General features: G+C 37.7%; 2 protein-coding genes across 3 annotated transcripts; both read left to right on the forward strand.

The window, feature by feature from the left end:
- The first annotated feature begins 2,223 nt into the window (after positions 1–2,223).
- On the forward strand, positions 2,224–4,263 carry LOC122769171 (interleukin-1 beta-like). Its single transcript, XM_044025497.1, has 5 exons — positions 2,224–2,285; positions 2,481–2,702; positions 3,031–3,195; positions 3,359–3,492; positions 3,709–4,263. The coding sequence occupies exons 2-5, from the start codon at positions 2,504–2,506 to the stop codon at positions 3,928–3,930; spliced, it is 720 nt and encodes a 239-aa protein (XP_043881432.1). The 5' UTR covers positions 2,224–2,285; positions 2,481–2,503; the 3' UTR covers positions 3,931–4,263.
- A 1,074-nt stretch (positions 4,264–5,337) lies between these two features.
- On the forward strand, positions 5,338–16,953 carry ckap2l (cytoskeleton associated protein 2-like). Of its 2 annotated transcripts, none has more exons than XM_044026967.1 (9): positions 5,338–5,535; positions 6,876–6,942; positions 7,018–7,085; positions 7,757–8,916; positions 9,384–9,579; positions 11,125–11,283; positions 12,126–12,186; positions 12,579–12,741; positions 16,465–16,953. In XM_044026967.1, the coding sequence occupies exons 3-9, from the start codon at positions 7,059–7,061 to the stop codon at positions 16,763–16,765; spliced, it is 2,067 nt and encodes a 688-aa protein (XP_043882902.1). In that variant the 5' UTR covers positions 5,338–5,535; positions 6,876–6,942; positions 7,018–7,058; the 3' UTR covers positions 16,766–16,953. The 2 variants fall into 2 exon arrangements, with proteins under 2 accessions (XP_043882902.1, XP_043882901.1); XM_044026966.1 differs by having other exon boundaries at positions 7,031–7,085.
- Positions 16,954–21,416: the final 4,463 nt, after the last annotated feature.

Below are 21,416 nucleotides of genomic sequence, written 5' to 3' on the forward strand. Positions count from 1 at the left end.
TGTATATATATATATATATATATATAAACATTTTTTTATTTTCTCTTTCTCATCAGTTATAATATAATACCAGAGGTGGAAAGTAATGAATTACATTTACTCGCGTTACTGTAATTGAGTAGGTTTTTTTTTGTGTACTTGTGTACTTAAGTATGTTTTACTGTAATGTTTAAGTACTGTACTTCACCACTCTCACTTCACATCAGTTTCTGAGTAAAAAAAAAATGTTGGCATGGAAAAAAAATTAAATAAAAACATTCACACACTGGAAACTTTGTCAGCGAATTAAACAAGCTACTTATTTTTTTTTGTACATTTTTACACCAGTACCTTTAGTAAAATAGTGGTACTTTTACTTGAGTAGAATGTTTCAGTAGTATTAAGATTAAATAATAATTTTATTTATAGTCACTTTTCAGGACACTCAAGGTCAAATGCCAAAATGTGTCACTGTGTGCAGTGTGAGAATGTCACGGGCAACACAAAAAACCAAACACTGCTTCACTGAGAATCACAGCGTGTTTTTCATGATCATGTGTTCAGGATGTTTTGTGAATATCAAAAAGAAACTGAATATGAATCTAAACTGAGAAAAGAGTCTACAGAGAGGGCTCTTCACCACATGTTTGACGCTTTACCAATAACTCTATACAAGATGACAACGTGTACTTTATTTAGCATAGCTTTGGCTGTCTATTTTGTTTTTGCAGTTATGTCATAAATCACACTTGCTCTACAACATAAACACCATACAGAGCATTTACTACTACATCACTACATCACAGTTCAACAGGGATGTGAAGAAATGTCAGAGTAAGCCACTGTTATGCAACCAACTCTACTATGGCTGGATGGAATTTCTTTTTTTCTCAAATCAAAAGAACCACAAAACTCCAAGGAGCCTTGTCTGAGACATGTGAGAATTAAGAAAGCGCACAAAAGGAACTTTTACGTTCCTCAAATGATCTGTTACTGATTGAGTTTGTGTGTTATGTGGCGTTTTTGGTAATTCTCATGGAGGAAGCAGCTTTCAGCAAAAATGTGTCTATTTCTGTAACAGCGCTTTGCAGTTTTGCAGTCACTAAATGTGTGATTTTTGCAAGATTGCAGGCTTGTAATGCAATCCAATTAAACTGTTAGCTTTCTAACATATTGTTTTTATTCTCTGTATTTTTATTTTTTTTTACTATTATTTATTTTCATTTTTGTCCAGTTCGGCTCTAAACTGTCACACTTTTCATTGTTTTGTTGATATAATGTTTATTGCATTGTCTACTACATGCCATGTAGTGTTTCCTCATGCACTCTGGATCTGTGTTTTGATGAATGGTTGTGTGGAGTGGTGAAACTGTGGAAACTGAATTGCACTTAGGGGATATAAGTAAAGTTATCTGTATGTAAGTGTATTTCTCTTTTCAATCTGGGTTCAAATTTTCTTTAAAAAAAAAGCTTATTCCATTTTACAGGCTCATTGTGTAACATTTAAGATACACGCATGCACATACTACCCATAAATATGTTTGTGTAATTGTATTTTAATAATTATTTAGCCTAGGCCTTTTATATGTACTTTAGGCAAGGTACTTGCTTTATAAAGGCAACATCTTGCACCGCCACGATTGTACAGACAAAGCAGTCAGATTGTATACAAACAAAGAATAAGAACAACACACATTCACAGCTCATGTGTCCTTACAGACTAAAAACACTCATTTTCAGACTGAAAAAGAAGATTGTTTATTGCTGTTTGTACTTTATGTAAACACACTTCATTAAACTAAACTTCAACTTGAATATGCTATTTTCAGAAGTTTAGACCTGGATGTGCTTTTGTTAAATTACTTAAAAACTAAATGGTAAATCCAGTTGCCTGATACAATGCCCTGTCTGACTGAGAACCTTCTCAGACATCTTGTATATGTTATGTAATATCAATATCAATCAAATAACAAAAAAACCTTTTTAGACTATAGATGGAGGTGCACTACATGTTTCCTCCATGTACATGCCATCATTAAAATATAAAGGGCTAAATAAATAAGTAAATTAATATCTGGTTGTGTTGTGTTGCAATCCCTTATCATACCCCCGCAGTCTGTACAGAATTTCATCATCGCAGTGAGTGCGGCAGAAAAGACCTTCCCACTTCCTGTCTGTCCGGGAAAATTCCTGTACTGATTGTGGTGAAAGTGTATATAAACCCAGCAGGTTGACACAGGCAGACAGAACAACACTGGCAAGCTTAACAGAGCACACTAATACAACTTCTCTACTGGAATCATCAGGTAAATGGACTTTTCTTGCCATATTTCTCTTGCCTTTGACATCTGAATATGGAGCATATTATAGAAAGAATCTTTTTCAGCACAGGGACAAATACTATCTGTATGTAGGCATGTGTAAAGCGTAAAACACAGAAATCCATGTTTACATGTTTTGCAATTCAGTGACACCAGAGGTCTTTTCCTGTCCTCCTGTAGATCTTTATCAATTTAAGAAAACAATGGAATCTAAAATGTTGAGCCCCGTGATGCCCAAAGGACTGGACCTGGAGATCTCCCAGCATCCTCTGACAATGAGGCGTGTGGTTAACCTCATCATTGCCATGGAGAGGCTGAAGGCCAGCAGGTCGGAGTCAGTGCTGAGCACTGAGTTCCGAGATGAAAACCTGCTCAACATCATGCTGGAGAGTATCGTGGAAGGTAAATACGACCAATGAAGCGTTATCTCAACACCGCTGCAGTTTGAATCACTGTCAAACTTTTTAAAAGGCCACTGAATAGAAGACAAGTGTAATTGATGTAGTGTGAGAATTTAGCTAATGAGCCACTAGTGTCCTCTTGTTGGCCTATATTCAGATACAATGCTTAGTGTTTTCTGAAACCATCCATTCATTTTCAGTAAGGGGGCAGTGGTTTGTCTTTTACTGCTCCAGTGTAGTAAGTCCTAAGGTCGACTGACCTGTGGAGAGAGAGATGAAGCCATAACAAAAACGTAACTGATCAAATGTTCCCTTTCTTTCCCCCCCAGAACATATCGTGTTTGAGCGTAGTGCGACTCCATCTGATGAGTTCAGCAGGACAGGTGTGTACCAGTGCAGCATAACGGACACGCAGAAGAGGAACTTTGTTTTGGTGGAAAACAGCATGGAGCTCCATGCAGTGATGCTGCAGGGAGGCAGTGACAACCGCAAAGGTATAGTTGCATCATGGCAGATGTTTCAGTTTAGAGATAGGTTTGTTTGGCTTGATATTTTAATATATTTAATATATTTAATATGTATATCAAATTATCATGCTCCTTTAGCAAAATGCTCAAAAATGAAATAGTATCCTCTGTTTTTTTCCCTCCCCTGCAGTTTATCTGAACATGTCAACCTATGTGCACCCTTCGCCCAGCACTGAGGCCAGACCTGTAGCTCTGGGGATTAAAGACACAAATCTCTACCTGTCGTGCCACATGGGAGATGGCGAGCCAACCCTGCACCTGGAGGTAAAACTGCTCAATTCATCTCAAACACTTTATTGTGTTGATTGGTTGACTTTCTTCCCTGTATGCCACTTTTCTCTAAGTATCCAATTAAAAATGATTAGCTCTTAGTATTAGCTGTTAATGGAAGAGTGAAATGTTACAGCTCAGCTGATAGATTTGACACCAATGTACAATGTACAGTGTAAACAATCTGACATGTCCCTTTTCACACCTCAGGCAGTGGAGGACAAAAGCTGTCTGTCAACCGTCAGCGCAGAAAGTGACATGTTGAGATTTCTGTTCTACAAGCGTGACACCGGGCTGAGCCTCAGCACCCTCATGTCTGCCCGCTTCCCTAACTGGTTCATCAGCACAGCAGATGAGGACAACAGGGCTGTGGACATGTGCACAGAGATGGCCCAACGCTACAGAACCTTCAACATCCAACGTCAGAGCTAGAATCTGCCAAAGACATGCAAAGTGTAATGTGGATCAGCTAATTTGATTTACATAATCAACAAAAGAGATGTAATTTCTACAGAACAGTATTTACTGTATGTACTAAGTACAGAAAGTGAAATGCTTCGTGTATTGACATAGTCAAGTTTCACCATATGGTGGCATTGTTGTGCTGTCTGGTGAGCACCCTGTTTTCAAAACCACCTGTTAATGCTTTTATGTATTTATTTATCTATTTATGCAACATTCTAACATTTGTGTGTATTTGAACATCTGCTTACTAACTTATAAATTATTTTAATGCTATGCAAAATTTAAATAAAGCTTTTATAACTTACTGTATTTGGATTTGTGTTGAATGTGTTTGCTATATTGTGACACAACTAAAGCAGTATGGCTGTCAAAAAAGTCTTCCTCACAAATACTAAGCACACTGGTATAGTGAAATTAGATTAAGATGGAGCGAGACATAAGCAGACTTTATTATTATTATAATTATTATTATTTAATTTATTATTATTTTGTTATTTGTTTCATTTTGTACATTTTCCTGTCATAGTTCCTCACCTTCACTTCAATCACATACACTGGTATTTACAGTAGAACAGTATTTCTGATTTTCCTCCCAGTACCACCACAGGAAACTCACGTACCACAGTTTTAGAACCATGGTTCTAGGCCCAGAGACGTAAATAAGTAGATGCTGCATTCACTGTGGTGCTTCGACACGTGATACGTCAGTATGAAAATGAATATCTGCAAATATCATGTTATATTCTATAAAATAACATGTCACACATTCTTCTCTCTCTTCTTCCACCCATCTCAGTTTCTCATACAGTAAATTCATAACAGCACAAAGACTCTGGACAAACCAGACTTGATGATGCTAAACAAGAATCACAATACAGCTGTGACCAAAGTAAACAACATCCAGAAAATCAACTACTATATATATATATATATATATATATATATATATATATATATATATATATATATATATATATATATATATATATACATATGTATATATATATTCAGCTGTTAACTGCTATATAATTTCAAGTTACAAAAGTGTGATTTTGGTTCAATGGATCTTTTAAATAATGTTTAAATTAATTATTTATTGCAATAATCACAATAATATTATCTCAACATGAAAGTACTTTCAAGATAATCTTCATGAAAACAATTGTAATTTCATGTATTTCAATGAGGCGTCCCCACTAATGCCACTCACAATATGGTGGCGATGTCGACGTACGACGCTGCTCTACGTATTAATATATCTACGCCCACAACATCCTGTGTGTAGTTTCCGGTTAGTGTCGCACATGCGCACTGTGTACATGAAATTTCAAATTGTCCAATCAGTGAAGAGAAGGCGTTCACTCCTGGCAATTTCAAAACAGGATGCGCGAGTTGCTCTGTTGTTTTGGAGTGAGCAGTTAAACTTACCGTCAGCTACTAACATTTTAAAACAAAATAGATATATATTTAAAAGGGATATTTAAATAAGTTATTTTGGCAACGTCTAAAGAAGAAACTGAAGTGCTACAGCAATGGAAGAGGGAGAGACCGTGTCACATCTGTCCCGAAAGGGTTAGTCAGCATGTTATGTAGCGTAAATGCTAGCTCAGATATTTAGCACTGATTAGCATGTTATCGCTAACGCTAGATAGCACGCTTTCTCACACCCAGTGAAAAGTTTAATTTCTAAACATAATTCATATACTTTAAATGGTAGGAGCTGTTTTTTAAATTCTATATAGTATCCTCGAAAAAGGTTTAGATAGATATTAAAAGTAATTTATTTCAGCCCACTGTCATAAATGTTAACATGTATGATAGTTTCATTTGAATAACCCACTAATATGTGTGCAGAGAAACCAAGATGTTTTCTTAAGTCTGTAGAATATGATGTGTATAGGTACAGGACAATATTTCATCTTAAAATATTTAATATTTAAATAAATTTTGCCCCACTTGCGATTTGAAAATTGCAGTAAGTCATAATGCTATTTCGATCAAATTTTGATGAATTGTTCAGGTCTACTGTCAATTCAATACACGTTTTTTGATGCCTGTCATTCACTGCAGTTCATCTATATTACCAGACTCAAAAAAACAACCATTAGCAAATTAAAACTCTATGAATCATTTGATTTTGTGTAACTAACGATTATTTTTTCCCTTAATTCACTAAATAGAATTATTCAGTCCCAAAAATGTAAGAAAATTGTGAAAATGTTTTAGTTTTCCCTCAGACATTAAGATGATTTATTCCTGAAATGTCTTGTATTGTCCACAAACCAGACTTTCTTACTTTCTTTCTCTCTTTCAGACAGTATTTGCATTTAGCAAGTTGAAATAACATAACATACTGAAAGTTTAAAAAAGGGGTTGGATGTAGCTTTTTTGGTTAAAAGAATATATCAACAATCAGTCATTATTATTATTATTATTATTGAATATAAATTGTGAGTTGATCTATACTATTTTTAGCTTTTGTATGTATTCCCTTTTTCAAATGTACATTTTCCACAATATTATATCACTGACTATCCCCCAGGTGGCATTATGTTATTCAGTCACTTCAGATGTGACTTGCATCATCCAGAGGTCATTTTCAGGTGAAAGTAAAGTGTCATTTCAGGTGATTTCAGATACTGCCGGTACCGGTTTGTAAAAATAATTATCCCATTGTGTTGAAGCAAGAGGAGCAGCTTGAGGATACACTGCTGGAGATGCAATGCTTGCTGCTGCTGCCACCTTGTGACAATAGATTCACCACAAATTAAGCAATATGTAGTCATGGGGTAGTAGTAAGTTTTTGATTTGACAGGAGGCATGGATTTACAGCATAATACAATGGTGATCAATAAATAAATAACACATTGATTTTAGAATATGCTGACCTGCTGATTGTTTTTATTTCTCAGAGCTGCGTAAACAGAAGTTAATGGAATATTTGGCAGAAAAGGGACGACTGAAACTGCCCAACCCTAAGTAAGACAAAAGCCTCTCCCTTTTACGGGCAATTTTTTCATGACTGGTGTATCAGATGTAGACTGATTAAACCAGTTTCACTCCCTAGACCTTACCTCCGCGACGTTAACCATGTGATGAAGCCTGGGATATCTTCGCAAAAGGTAAGGGTGTGTGCACATGCATGTATGTAAAGTCATGTAATACCTTAAACAGTGAAGTGTACAATGGTAACTAATCATTTGTTAAATGACAATTGATAGAGATTGAGAATAATCTCATTTTGAATGTGGCACAATGCTCCATCATAACTATAATCCCACTTACACTGTTGCGCTGAGAATTTGGGACATATGGAAAATAGGACAGATATTAGTCATGCTTCATTTAAATTGCTTCCAATATGTTAACTTTTTTGACTTGCCACAAACCATTGAACAGGGGTGGAGCTAGAAGCATTTATCATGTCAAACAACCTGATTTCTGTTTTTTAGCAGAAGTATCTATTACAGGTACTATTTGTACCTGTTTGCAGCAGTATCACTTTACTAGCGTTGCTTCTGTTTTTCTTGACATTACACAAATCATGTTTTGTGAACAGCATCTTAATTTTGCTGGGCGACACAAGATTTGAACACTGATGTATTGATAAACATAGAGAGTCATTTGGAGCTGATAAGCTTATTCAGCATTGTGTAAACTCTTTTGACAGTAGATTGAATGTGTCATACACCAAATCAAATAAAAGTTGCATTTGTATAGCTCCAAACTATTGGCTATTATTAACTACTACTTTTAATGATTTAGTAGTTTAATTTCTTTGTTGTCTTCACAGGATTTTAAGGGGAAAGAGAACAAAGGTCTATCCGACATATTCAAGCATGAGACCACAACAATTCCAACTCTGGTTACTCAAGCCACAAAGCACCCTGTTAGGAAAGCATTCGGTATCACTAACAAAGTGAATGTCAAAGGCAGCATTGTGACTGGACTGCCAAATGGCAAATGTCCATCTGCAAATAGGGGCTCCATACAACCACAATTTAATCGGAACTCAGTGCTCACTGGGATGAACACCGCTGTGCCCCCCAAATATAATCCTAATACAGCCAGCCACTTTAAGAAGCAATCAAACAGAGGAATGCACTCTTCTTGCAGAGCTTCTTCAAAAGCAGATTCTAATAGCAGATTGTCGAGCTGTATAAGTCTTGGCCCGACTGTCAAAACAAAAACAGGACTCATCCCTGCAGTGACTCAGCCAAGAAATGTGAACAAATTTGTGACACAGACCTTTTCCACAGCAGCCAATAAATCTGAAACCATTATGCAATCAAGCAACTCATCAGTCTCTTTTTCCCAGAGGCCCATCAGGGCCAAGAAGAAAACACTTTGTTCCACTACTCTGAACATCCCTGTCAACAAAAGAATAACAGTTTCTTCAACTAAAATACAAGACAATAAAGTTCAAGATCAGACCAAGGCTAATTCAAAACCACTCCTGGGTAAACCTCAGCTTTCTTGTAAGGCTCAGTTATCAATTGGACTCAAATCGGTGGCCTCCAAGTGCAGATCAGAACCTATTAAGCCAGATAGGCGAGAGGGGAGTTCTATAACTAACAGAACCGTTGGTATGCCCACAGACAGGTTAGCAAAACAGAAGTTTGAAGACGGAGAGGAGAAAAATGGAAAGCCACTCAAACTTCCCACTCAAAAGTGCAGTGTGAGAGCAGCCGGGGTTACACGTGCTGTTGTGGCTGAACTGGGAGAGAAAAGCAAGACAAGTAAGGATACTCGAGGCAAAAAGGGACATGGTTCAGCAAATGTCCCTCCACAACAGGCTAATGTAAACAAAACAGGTGCTCCTTTGATGTCTAAGCCTGCTAGGAACATCAGTCATACAGGCCCAACCACAAACATGAAGACACCAAAGGTACCAGTCAGGGTCATTCCTCAGACTGAAGTGAAGAAACTGACTGCTGCCCAAGAGGAAAGAATGTAAGTACAGCAGTGCAATTGTTAACCACTGATGTATTAACTACTGAATCATTATATGTTTATGTGCATGGTACAGTTTTGCCTGTGACTTAAACCTTCCTGCTGCAGAGGACTTGCAATAATGCAGATCTTTCATAACTGCCAGCTGCAACAGCGGCTGGTTGATCTAGCATTTTAAATATTTTCAAGTAGAAACCAAATTGTTTATTGAGAATAAAATTTTAATCATCTTAATCGAAACATGTTAGACACATTTGGTCAGGTTGGTCCCTTTTGGCAGCACGTTCAGTCGCAGCGGCTCTGATCAACCCTCCACCTGACCTCGAAATTTTGTTTGCAATTTCAGTTGTATAATGTCACTAAAGATCATTTAAATGTTAATATTCTTAGTCCCAGTGCGTGCCTGGGTACTTTACTATCTCATGTAATTTCACGCCATTCACCCCCCACTGTCATTTTTTCTGTAGGCGAAAACTGAAGGAGTGGCGGGAAGCCAAGGGGATATCCTACAAACGCCCTCCAATGCCAGTGAAACCTCCAGTGAGGCACACTATTGCTGTGCCTCATCCTTTCTGGACTGCCATGAAGGAGGAAGATGACGCCCACTCCCTGATCTGTGCTGTAGACAGGTCACTGGCCGACTGTATCAAATTGCTCAGAGAGGTATGTTACGTTACATTACCTTACATGTCATTTAGCAGACATTTTTATCCAATCAACTTAAAATATGGGCATTTCAACATTTGGGTACAAACACCCGGGCTGGGGTGTAGGGTTTGATCATGTCCGGGATGTAGGCTCGGCCGGACCCATTTGTAGCCTGGAACGCAAGCACTAGAGTCTTGAAGTGGGTGTGGGCAGCTACAGGAAGCCAGTGAAGGGAGCGGGGGAGCGGTGTAGTGTGATGGGAAGTCTGTTTTTCTGGTCTTATTATTTTCATCTCCGTTAAATCTCATTGCAATTGGTCTGTTGGGAATATGCTTGGACATTGTCTTGGAGAGAAAATTAAGTAAATCTGCTCTCTAAACATTATTATCAGCATTCACTGTTTCCAAAGACTCTTTCTTCTGAGAGCTACAAAATGAAAATGGCTGAGAGCTACTCCTGTTTTTAAAAAAAAAATATCCTCAACACTTATTTCAACCCAAACAAACTGAAAAGCTTGTTTTGCCTGAATTTTCACATTTTCTCACATTTTTTTGCAATAAACATAACAGAAATAGTATCTTAATTCAGGTCCATGTGCATTTTGTATTTCTGTATGCATTTCTTTCTAATATATCTCACACACTATTGAATTGAAATATTAATGCTGTCAAAACAGAACAATGCATTCACAAATACACCAACATTTTCTTATTCACTTTTGATTTTGTTATTATCTGCCCACATGTCACTGTGTCACTTCACAAGAATATCCATATGTACAGCAGCGTATTTTCTAACACAGCCATTCCCACAAGTGCCGTGGCCCGCATTGAAGTCTAAAAAATTCTCTAATATCCACCCACGCCTTGAATCACAACTCTGATTAAAACATGGAATGTGAACGTGTAAACATAAACTAATTCTGTGCAGATTGCCTTGTCTTTTGACACTATGTGGTTATTACAGCTGGGCTCCATATTATATTTGAAAGATTAGGCTTCACAACAAAGTACTCCCTCAAAGTGAGTAACTACAAATAACAAAGTGCAAATACTGATAAATTAGGCATAAAATGTCACAATGTTAGATGATAAAAGTCAGATCAAAGAAAAATAAAACATGTTGGCCCACACTTTGGGAATCACTGTTCAAAACGTGTATGTATATACATATATATATATACATACACAGTATATATGTATGTATTTGTATATATATTTGTGTATATATATATATATATATATATATATATATATATATATACGTGTGTGTGTGCGTATATACATGTATGTGTGTAGAAGAATCTCTTCATTTGCTATACATGCACTTCTGCACTCCTGGTGGACACTTGTATACACATGCACAAAACACACACACACACACACATATTCAGAAATATAGCAGAAAAGATTGTCCTTCTTTTTAAAATCTTTAGCTGTTAATATTGTCTTCTTTGTTGTCTGCTGCTCACCCGAGCAAAACAAATTCTCTTTTGGACGATAAAGACTAATATATTTAATCTAATCCTAATATTGATGTGAGTCATTCATGTATCTACAGGGTTGCCCTCCAGACCAGGTGAAGGAGGTTCTTTCACGGCTGCCGACTATGTCCCAGAAGTTTGCAAAATACTGGATATGTCAGGTCCGCCTAATGGAGCGAGAGGGCAAACTAGATGTCCTGCCCATGTTTGAAGAAGCTGTTCGTGTTGTGTTGGAGGTAAATCATCCAGTAAATAAGAGTTTTCGATGATGATGTTCTCGAATGTCTTGTTTTGTCCTAAACCAAAAGGATTGAATTTTACTGATTTCTTTGTTATATGGAGCAAAGAAACTGAGAACATATTCACATTTGACAAGCTGAAACAATCAGAAAGCTTGTTTTAATAATGAAAAAAGCTTCAAACCTGGTCACATGACTTAGATGGTGCTTATCTCTCTTTACAGCATGTGCTTGTGAAGTGTTTATTTTATATTTAGGGTTTCTGGGTGGTTTCTGCTGATGGCAGTTAGACATTGGGTCTCATTTACAATAGAGTCCTGGTCAGGACAGTAACAATAGTTCACAGTTATAGACAACCAGGGCATTAAATACAGATGCAATAACATAAAGTCCTGAAGTGATAAGCACAAAGTAGATTTTAAAAGCCAGAGCACAATGTAAAACATTCAGGGGAATCATGGACTGGTATTAGTTCCTCCTGAAGATATTAGGTTGACATTGTTCAATTTAATTGTATAATTTTTGTTCAATTATAGTTGCTCATTAAATGAAAATTGTAAATAAACAAACCAACACATTCTGTGCAGTAACTTTATTGTGACCCTTTGGAAATTGATGAGCGGTGTTCGGTGCCAGGCCTGCGCAGAGAGAATTTGGCTGTGGAAATGACTGTTCTGCTCTGATTGCTATGTGGGTGTATGAGGCAGATAAACAGAATCATACTTAACCTTTCCCGAAACCATTATTTGACCATATTGCACTATGCAATATTGCTGCAAACGTTCCAACAAGTTCATTGTTTCTGCTGTTTTTAATAAAAATTTCTTTGCTCCTTTTAGCCTGTAGATGAGTTGCGGTCTGTGGTGTTTGAGATCCTGAAGAAAAAAGACATGATGCAAGGTAATTATCCCGGATGCATTGGGAGAGACCACCAAGATACTAACTGACGGAAATTGTCATAATATGAAGAACATTATGCGTTGCAGTGCTTAGTTCCTTAACCTCAGATATCAAATAGTTTATTGAAAGTAAAATATATTGAGCGTATCAGTTCTGGGTGTGCCTGCAATACATCAAGATGTCCCCATGGGCTGCAGACGATCATGCTCTGGTTTCTTATAAGGGGATCTTTCCATCTCTAGTGCATTGGTTCATAAATAAGTCCAAATAAATGATAATGTTGTGTGTGTGTCAAAATGTGTTAGATGTGTAAATGGTCAACTGTTTTAACAAGTTATTGTTTTGTATGTTTACATTTTTTTAATTTAAATTAAAAATGTTCATGTTTTTAGCATCTGAAGCAAATGAGAAAGAGGGGGACCAAATCCCAACAGCTGAGAGCTCTCCTGAGTTTAGCCACAACCCAGTGACGACCCCTAAACCTGTAAAAGTCTTCATCTCTGGGGAAAAAGGAGACTCGTCTGTAGTCAAGTATAAGATCACAGCAACTCCTGGGTAGGTTTCACAATTTTTTTACATCATTGTTACAACTGTCAACTACTATAATATTTCTGTAATAAAGTGAACAAACTAGGATTTCAGCCTGATACCTTGATCGCCTATGGCGGTTTGCAAGTCAACTTATCAGCACAAGACTGACAGTTGGAGAAATTCAGCGATATGGCTGCTGAAGGCCTCAAGGTGTTCATGCATACTGAGAGCATGATAGCTCACAGGTCCAACAGATGAGGAAAAAGAAATACAGCATTAGAGATGACAAACACCACTGCTACAGGTAAAGTACAGTGGTTGGCCTGTGTTGGGGTTTTATCGATACCTGTACTGACATCGATACTGATCGATGCTCTGACTTCAGCTGTTATGTGAGAGTCACCTCTCTTCGTTTAGCCTGTTTGGCTGCTGCTTGAATAATGTTCTCTTGTATTATTTAGTGCATAGATTGATGTCTTAAAATTGATGGTAAGTAAACAGCTACACATTTGCATTGAGCCTTCTATCACTGTTGGAACTGGGTGGCTGCACAGAAAACACTGCAGTTGCTAGCAACAACAAAAGTGTTAGTTTTGCTAAAGCTGAAATAAGCATCCCTTCCCCGTGTCTATAGCGTTGTATTGTACGTTGCAACGTTGCACGATACAAGTCACACTGAAACCGAAGAGGACAAAATATATTTTAATCATTTTTTCCCATTATTATCATTATTATTATTTTATTATTATCATTATTATTTTAACAATAATAATGATAATAATGACCTTAATAACAATAATGATAATAATAAATTGCAACAGAACAGACTGGAGGGTAGCCATAGTTCCACTACAAAACCTATTTGAATATCATGCAGTTTTAACCAGAAACAGACTACATTTTTGTCCTGGTGCTCATGACAATGTTGTGCTGATGTGCCAAAAAGATTAAGAATTACTTATTTGTGAAGCCCAAACCAAAAAAGATATAACTTCACATAACCTCCCCATTACTCATCTTGACGCAGGTTGCAGCTGATCATCATCATCACATTCTCGTAATATTATCGCAACAATTACCAAGCATTGCGTTATACGGACACATTAATAAGCAGCTTTTGGCATCATAAGGGAAGCAAAGAATGCTAGTGAATCATCCAAGCATTTTTTGACCTCAGACCGATATCACTGGTGTCCTGCCAACTTCTGTTTCAGCAATGGGTGTGTGTATAATTTCACAGCTCTTGCAAAAGGCAGAGGTCATTCCATGGAGCAGTGGTCGACATGGGAGCGTTGAACCAAGCCTTTAGATACATTCTGGCACTCTCGCGGTTGTCTTATCTGAAGTTGACCCGTGGTGAAATCTAGGATACTTTCCTTGACATCTCTGATATTGGCAGTAAATTCAGTATATTCATCGCTGGAGGCATCTTGATGATCCTTGATGATCCTTGATGTCAACAAGATTCCAGAAAACGGCTCCAGCCATCAGCTACAGTGGTTAAAAAATAACTAAACCCCTAAACCTCTTTTTTCAGGTTAAAACAAGTGTATATGGTTATCTAGTAATATTATTCACTGATCCAGGTCCAACTCTTTGTAGTTGTGTAAAGTATTTGAATTACGTATTTTCTTCTCTGGCTAAATACCTCCCATAACATTATGACTTTTCGTATTAGCTGGCTCTTCCCATGTTGTTGTTGTCACTATTCGTCCTCCTCTAGCCACACCCCCAGAGACACAGCAGTTGGGTGGGGCACACCTGTAGCTCTCAACCCTTTTGAGAGCTACGCCACAGAAATGTGCATGCGCAGTTTAATCGTACCATTAACTTGTACAACAGTCCAACACATGAGATGCCTACTTGTAGCGTAGTTGGCTGTGAAAATAGAACCATCAATTGTGTCAAGTTCTTCATAATCCTTACAGGATCGCATCCCTTTCCAAACATAGACACCGTCTGTTGTTAGATTACGGTGAAAAGCCTGGATTTCACAGGAATGTGTGTGTCATTGCACATATGTACATGAAACCTATGCTGCCTAAAGCTTTGTTGTGGTCTTGGACATAACTAGCTTGTAGTTAGCTGCCGGCCGGCTAGTGCGTTGACAAGTAAACACGGTCTGCTAAAACGTTCCTTGTAAGACTTGTATGAGCATAGACTTTCTCACATGTACGGGCTAGGTTTATCTATAAGAGTGAATAGCTGGTCACTGGATACCTTATCGCTTGCTAATATATCTACCCAATCTTTTATGGAAGTGGGGTAAGGCAGGCTATTGCTGTCAGCTACTTCTAATTTATTTGGTATTGTTTGGTCCTTAATCGGCAACGAAACAACATATTCAAAATTATTCGGTGGAGGACCGTGGACATACATGTTATTCGCTTACCTGTTGTGATGTTTTCTGACCCCAAACTGCGTGTGCATTCTCGTTAGGCTTGGAATGTTTGTATACTTTGAAAGGCTCATTCAGCACGAGCGGGAGAGGAAGTGGGAAAACAAAACATCCGGTTTACTTTTCAGAATAAAAGATCCCGCGTTGACACCAAATTGTACTTCACTACATTCACACTACATCACAGAAAGAATCCTCGCAAGCTCAGTGTGCTCCTGTTTATTCAGTCGGTAGAAATACTGCTCCGTTTGTTGCGTTTACAACATTTACAGTGTAATTCCGTGCAAGAACCCCCAAAAAACCAAGCAGGGTGAAGCTGCATTTAGCTTAAATGGTCCTCACCTGTGTGGAACAAGCTCCCTGAACACCCAAGTTTAAATTAGGGTTGAAAACATTATTGTTTACTGCAGCGTTCTGATATAGCCAATTTCAGCCACTGATTGTTTAATGATTTAAAATTACATTCCAATGTTTTATTAACTTTATGTCGACAGATGCTTTATCTGTTTGGTGTTTCTCTGTGTTAAAGGGGGACTGATTAGATGAAATGGGAAGAGCAGGTAAAAGAGTTGAGTGGGAGTGTAAGCCCTGTGACTTATTTCATTTTCACATCGGGGACAAATAAGGAAGGGCAAACAGAACGGATGAACAATTCTTTGTCTGCTTGATTTTAAATTGTTTAATGTTTTAAATTGTTTTAATTTCCAGAATTTATTTTTGATTGATTTTGTTTTTATTCCCATGTATTTACTTGCCTCTGTAAAGCACTATGAATTGCCTTGTGTAAGAATGGCGCTATACAAAAGAACTTGCCATGCGGCGTGTCCAAACACATACCTCTCACTTGGCCGGCAATGCCCACTGCTGTAGTGTGTCAGTTCAGCCACACTCCACAACAAACTTTCAGCTAAAATTTGTAAAATAAGGTTATTTGATTTAAAGAGAGATGCATTAATTTGATTGATTGGTATTTCTGTCCCGCTTTGCCACACGGGCCAGGAAATACAATACGGGTCCAGTATGGCCCGGTAAATAGTGATGCCGAGGAAATAAATGAAAGAGGGTGACCCAAATCCCTGGGTGAGGGGGTCCAAGAGAAGGCTGCATTCCAGACGGGATACGCAATGAGAATTGCATTGATTTGCATTGATGAAGTTATCAAATTAGTTCTAAATTCCCCATATTTTGAGGCCCATGAGCTACCAGTAATTATTATGCTACAAGTGTAAAATATGGTATGTTGTGTTTTGTCCCTAAATGGAATAGTTTAAGAGGGTCAGAGGACCCTAATACTGTTGTTTCTCACAGGTTGGAAATTAGAATTCATCCTTGTCTTTCTTTTATTTTAGTGGCCCACCAAGCCAACAGAGAGAACCAGCGCGGGTCAACGGCCAGGAGATTCGCTTTTTCACTCCAGTTAGGCGCTCGCTGCGAATTGAGAGAGCCTCGCTCCGATATCCTGTGTCCCTCCAGGACCATGATGTCTGCGTAGCCTCCTACAGTGACCTGATCCTTGAGGAGGAGAAAGAGAAAAATGATGGGGTGAAGGGAAGTGAAACAAGCCCATCTGTTAATGACACGGCAATGTATATCTACAGGCAGAACGAAGCACTGAAAGACAAGGTGCTGGTCAAACTCGTCTATGATTAAATTTGACCAGTTTTGTAGCTGAGTCAAAATTCTTATGATCTGTCAATGTTCTGAGGTATTTTCCACAAAATAAGTTTTATGAAGTGGTTATTTTCAAAAGTTGGGTTTCTCACACTTAGGTCATATTTAATTACTCCCAACTATAGTGTACATGTTCATAAAAAATAAACATTTGTTTTTACTACCCATATTCCTTAATTTTCACTTCTCTGTACAACATTCAGTATCAGCAACATTGGGTTATTGGGAAATAATATTTTGCATGTGATACTAACTTCTTAAGAGCTTTATCATCATTACCAATTTCAGGTCTGATTTCATCTGCAGATACCCGTGCAATGATATATTTTATTTAATCAGTTATTAAATAATTTGTAATGGCTGGCATGTAAATTTCCAAAGAGTAAGGGTTGATATCGCAAAGATTGTCACAGGTTCTGCTGCAACTCAATGTAACCAAAGATGATGGCGTAGTTGATGAACTGATGTTATGTTTTCCTTTTATTTGTCTAACCCAAGGTGCATACCGTGAAAAATATTTACAGGTGAAAATCAAAAAAAAGTATGAAAATTGTCCAAAATGCTTTATCCAAAAAAACTAGTCCCAATCAAATCAATTAAATTCAGTTGTGAGCAAAAATAGGTATTACCTCCTCTGTAACCCAATATATAGTACCTGAGTGGGAGGTAGACTGCCCCTCCTATCCAAACATAAATGATCCAAAAATCACAATAAATGAACACAAGCATGATTACTATAACAAACAACCCAGATAAAATATAGCCAAAATGTTTCCCAAATTAATGGTGCCACAATAATTATTGTCCCCACCTTTAATAAACAGTATCAATAATAATTAACGGAACTACAAAAAGTGACGTCACACTAAGTGTCCCGCCATCGTCGTCATTTAAGCGCGCCGCTGACGTAAACGTTTGGAACACTGCCGGCGTAAACTGAGGATGAGGGTGAATTTAAGTTTGAACCAAGTTAAATGTTAACAGGATGATTATGTAGCAGCGTCGAGTGTGCACCCTTGATGGTCTACAAATGTTGCTGAAAGCAGTTGGGTGTGTGCATGCGTCTCTACTAGCGAGTGTGTGTGCTCATTAGTGGCGCCATCACAAAAATAATCTGTGAATCATGGTGTGTGTCGTAAGGTGTCTGATGAAGAAATATAGTTACATAGGGTTAGTAACATCTTGAGATATTGCAAATGCTTCTATGTTGCTTTAAAGTCTGGCTAAAGCAATGAAAACTATCTCTTCTGAGTTTGTCACCCAACAGTATGTTGTTGCCAACCCACCTTGCCAAATTTGAATGATTAAGAAAGTGTTTTATGATTTCAGTCCGAGCTGAACGTACTGTGTATATATAAACACACATCCAGACTTATACACAGCACATTGCTCCTGTTTGTACAAAATATATGCCAAGGCCACTGTAGTTTCCAGATGAGCTCAGTAAAAGGGAAGCTCACCAGTGAATGTCACATGGGGCCTTAAAAGGCAAGCTTGCTAGAAAAAGAGTTGATAGTTGATGTCTGTGATTGAACTTGATTACATGTTCTTGTGTATGTATATATATATATATATATATATATATATGTATATCTATATGTATATATATATATATATATCTTTATCAGTTCAGGTCTGTCTTGAGCTCCTCTTTTCAGCTGAGCATGCACATAAGCACTCATGGGTTCATGGGCTCATACAGTATGTGACAGGTGACTGTAATGGGAAGTCTCAGTATAAACTGACCACAAGAGTGTCTCCATATATTCTTGTAACACATCTACGACAACATGTGCCTTCACTTTTCTTTCCATGGTATCAGTAGGTCCAACACTCTTTCTAGTCATCTGTCAAAAAAACAGAACAGTGACTTCTTTCCCCTGAACAACTGCACAGACAGTCTGTGTGCTCTGTGCCTGTTGCCACAACTTGACCTAGGGCAACCTCTCCATATCAAAATACTGAGCTGAAATTGGCATTTAATTTTGTTTATATTTCAATTGTCTTTGAGTTTTTCCCTCTTTTTAGCTTTCTTTGTGGTGTAGGCAGTAGTAACCAATGCTGAAGGTAGCGAGCCTTCCACCACAGGGACTTGTATGTGGACCATAGAGCTGTACGAGGACAGCCAATAGGAGCGCCATCTCTATCTCTGAAGTGTTTTGTGAGTGGTCAAAGTCTGTCCTCATGGGCCACATTTCCCCCACACCTGTTAACGTCCCAGAGGAGGTGTGGAAGTGTCCTTCGGTGTCATGGTTTACTTCATGCTAAAAAGGTTACCATGCAGTCATTCACCATTTAAAATATCCTGCGCTAATTTAAGTCTGGCGCTATATAGAAAATAAAATTAACTTGACTTTCAGGGGTGGGGGTGGGTGTTACCTAATATAATGGTAGGCAAGGAGACACTGCCTCTGCATTGCCAATTTACCATTGTCCACCGCTTCCTCCATTCCTTGGAGTGCATTCCTTAAATACTTTGCCCTTTCAGAATGCAAGCACTAGGTATCAGGAAGAAATCTCTGACAGAAACTAGACTTGTACTTGTATCAGACTTGAACCTGAAGTCGAGACTGGAAAAAAACAAAACAGACTAGTTCATCATAACTTGTATGAATTGAAGAGCAGCAGCACACTGGGGTTCAGCTGCCATTTACATTCAATATGCATGCAGAAGGTATTATTTCAACTACAGGCAGAACAATACAGAGACAGAGTTTAAGTCAGCTTACTCACTGTAAATGTTTTCACAGACTGGGTAAGATAAACTATGACGGCCGTTACTGCACTATTAGAGGAGGCTCCCTCAACTATTGTGTGCTGTTGAGGACTAACCTGACCTCCAAAGTCACCTGACAAAACGGCTAACACCTCTAAACTGTCTAAAGAATGGGAAATATGTAACATGTGCATTTGTAGATGAAATTGAGTCCCCTCAAATTGAAGATACACAATTATAAACTTGAATTACACTGTACGATATCAACTTCCCTGAAATATTAATAAGAATAACGACAAGTGCTTAGAAGATTCTGACATCTTGAAGTCTGCAGTGGCATGTGATTACAACAAGATATATATATAGATATGTATGTATGTATATATATATATATAGATATAGATATGTATGTATATTTATATATATATATATGTATATACATATATAGATATAGATATATAGATATGTATGTATATTTATATATATATAAAATAAAATAGAATTGAACACTTTAACAGTGGATGCACATCCTCTAGGTCAAGTCCACAACCCTCGTTCAGTGGGTGTAAAGAGGTAAAGTGGTAGGACATGTGCCCTGCCTGTGCACTGGCATGTGACGGACGTTTTTTGTCATGACACAGAGGCCAAACCCAGAAGTTTGAGAATAGGGTCATGGGAAAATTAGTTCATTAGTCAACCTTGTTTTATCACATCAGATCTAAGCGTCCTTGCTGCTCAGTCAGCCAGAACAACAACAATTTAAAAATGATGTGATCACACCTTCGTGAACAGGTAAGGTAACCAATTGGTGCCAGATTAAAAAAAGAAAGAAAGTGTAGTTTAAATCTATTTTTCCTTTATTCCTCTGCCTCATGTTTGATTTCAATTTTTGACATCATAAATCACTAGGCACTGTGTTCATTTTTTGTTGCTACCTCGTACAAGTCATCTAAAATACCTTAAGCACAATTTATTCAACTCGTGTCTTTATTGTAAAAGGGCTGCTTTCGACTGCAACCTAAACTGTTTTTCAGTATAGCAGCAGCAGTAATGAACTGGTTATATGGCACCTTATCTTGAAATTGCATATGAGACGTATTTGGAAAATGGAAATAATTCTAATAATGTAATGCAATGATTTGATGTGGGTTATGCGGCGTTACTGCATTTAAGTTGCAAGTATGTTCTTAATTGTCAGTTTTGTAATTAAGTTTTAAATTGCTGTAAAATATGTTTGATAGATTATAAAAAATACTTAAATAAGGAATAAAACATATCAATGACATTTTCATTTGTAAATGTCAGTTGTGTTGATGGATAATCATGCACTTTGACAGTGATCCCTTTGAATGTTATATGAAGTATTACATGGAGCCCACCTGTAATAACCTAATGCATGTATTGAAAGATGAAAAAAGCTCATAAATATGTGCACTGATTATTAATCTGCACTGAATTCTTGTATACCGTTTTACATGAAAATAATAATATGCTCTATATAGGAATGTTTGATGCTAGTCTCAGGTGTTGATCAGGGTGGTGATTTAAGGTTAAAGGTTAAATTCAAATCGAGCCCCAGCACTGGCTGATCTAATGTTTCTGACATGTTGCGAAACAGTTTCATATTCAGGGAAGGTGTTTGAACTGGACCCGTGCTGAGAAACCCGAGTACTGATGACTGACGGCTTTTCTTTACAAGACAAGTAGCTTGGCATCAATGCACGAGATGATTGACTGAACAGTTAACAGCACTGTGACTAATGTCACAAGGATAGGGGGAAAAAAATGTTGGTTTCCTGTGAACAGGTGTCCAGTCATTTCCCCGACATGTCTTTTGATATGATAATGATTTAATGGGTGAACGGACAAAGCATCAGGAGTGGCTCTCAGTGTGGTGAAAAGAAAGAATGTTTA

Source organism: Solea senegalensis, linkage group LG5 (assembly GCF_019176455.1).
Source record: "Solea senegalensis isolate Sse05_10M linkage group LG5, IFAPA_SoseM_1, whole genome shotgun sequence".
NCBI lineage: Eukaryota > Metazoa > Chordata > Actinopteri > Pleuronectiformes > Soleidae > Solea > Solea senegalensis.

Coding starts and splice junctions, on each gene's coding strand:
- LOC122769171 (XM_044025497.1), top strand. CDS start 2,504: ATGGAATCTAAAATGTTGAGCCCCGTGATGCCCAAAGGACTGGACCTG. Junction 2,703..3,030: donor GCTGGAGAGTATCGTGGAAG/GTAAATACGACC, acceptor TTTCCCCCCCAG/AACATATCGTGTTTGAGCGT. Junction 3,493..3,708: donor AGCCAACCCTGCACCTGGAG/GTAAAACTGCTC, acceptor TTCACACCTCAG/GCAGTGGAGGACAAAAGCTG.
- ckap2l (XM_044026966.1), top strand. CDS start 5,496: ATGGAAGAGGGAGAGACCGTGTCACATCTGTCCCGAAAGG. Junction 8,917..9,383: donor GCTGCCCAAGAGGAAAGAAT/GTAAGTACAGCA, acceptor TTTTTTCTGTAG/GCGAAAACTGAAGGAGTGGC. Junction 12,742..16,464: donor AAGATCACAGCAACTCCTGG/GTAGGTTTCACA, acceptor CTTTTATTTTAG/TGGCCCACCAAGCCAACAGA.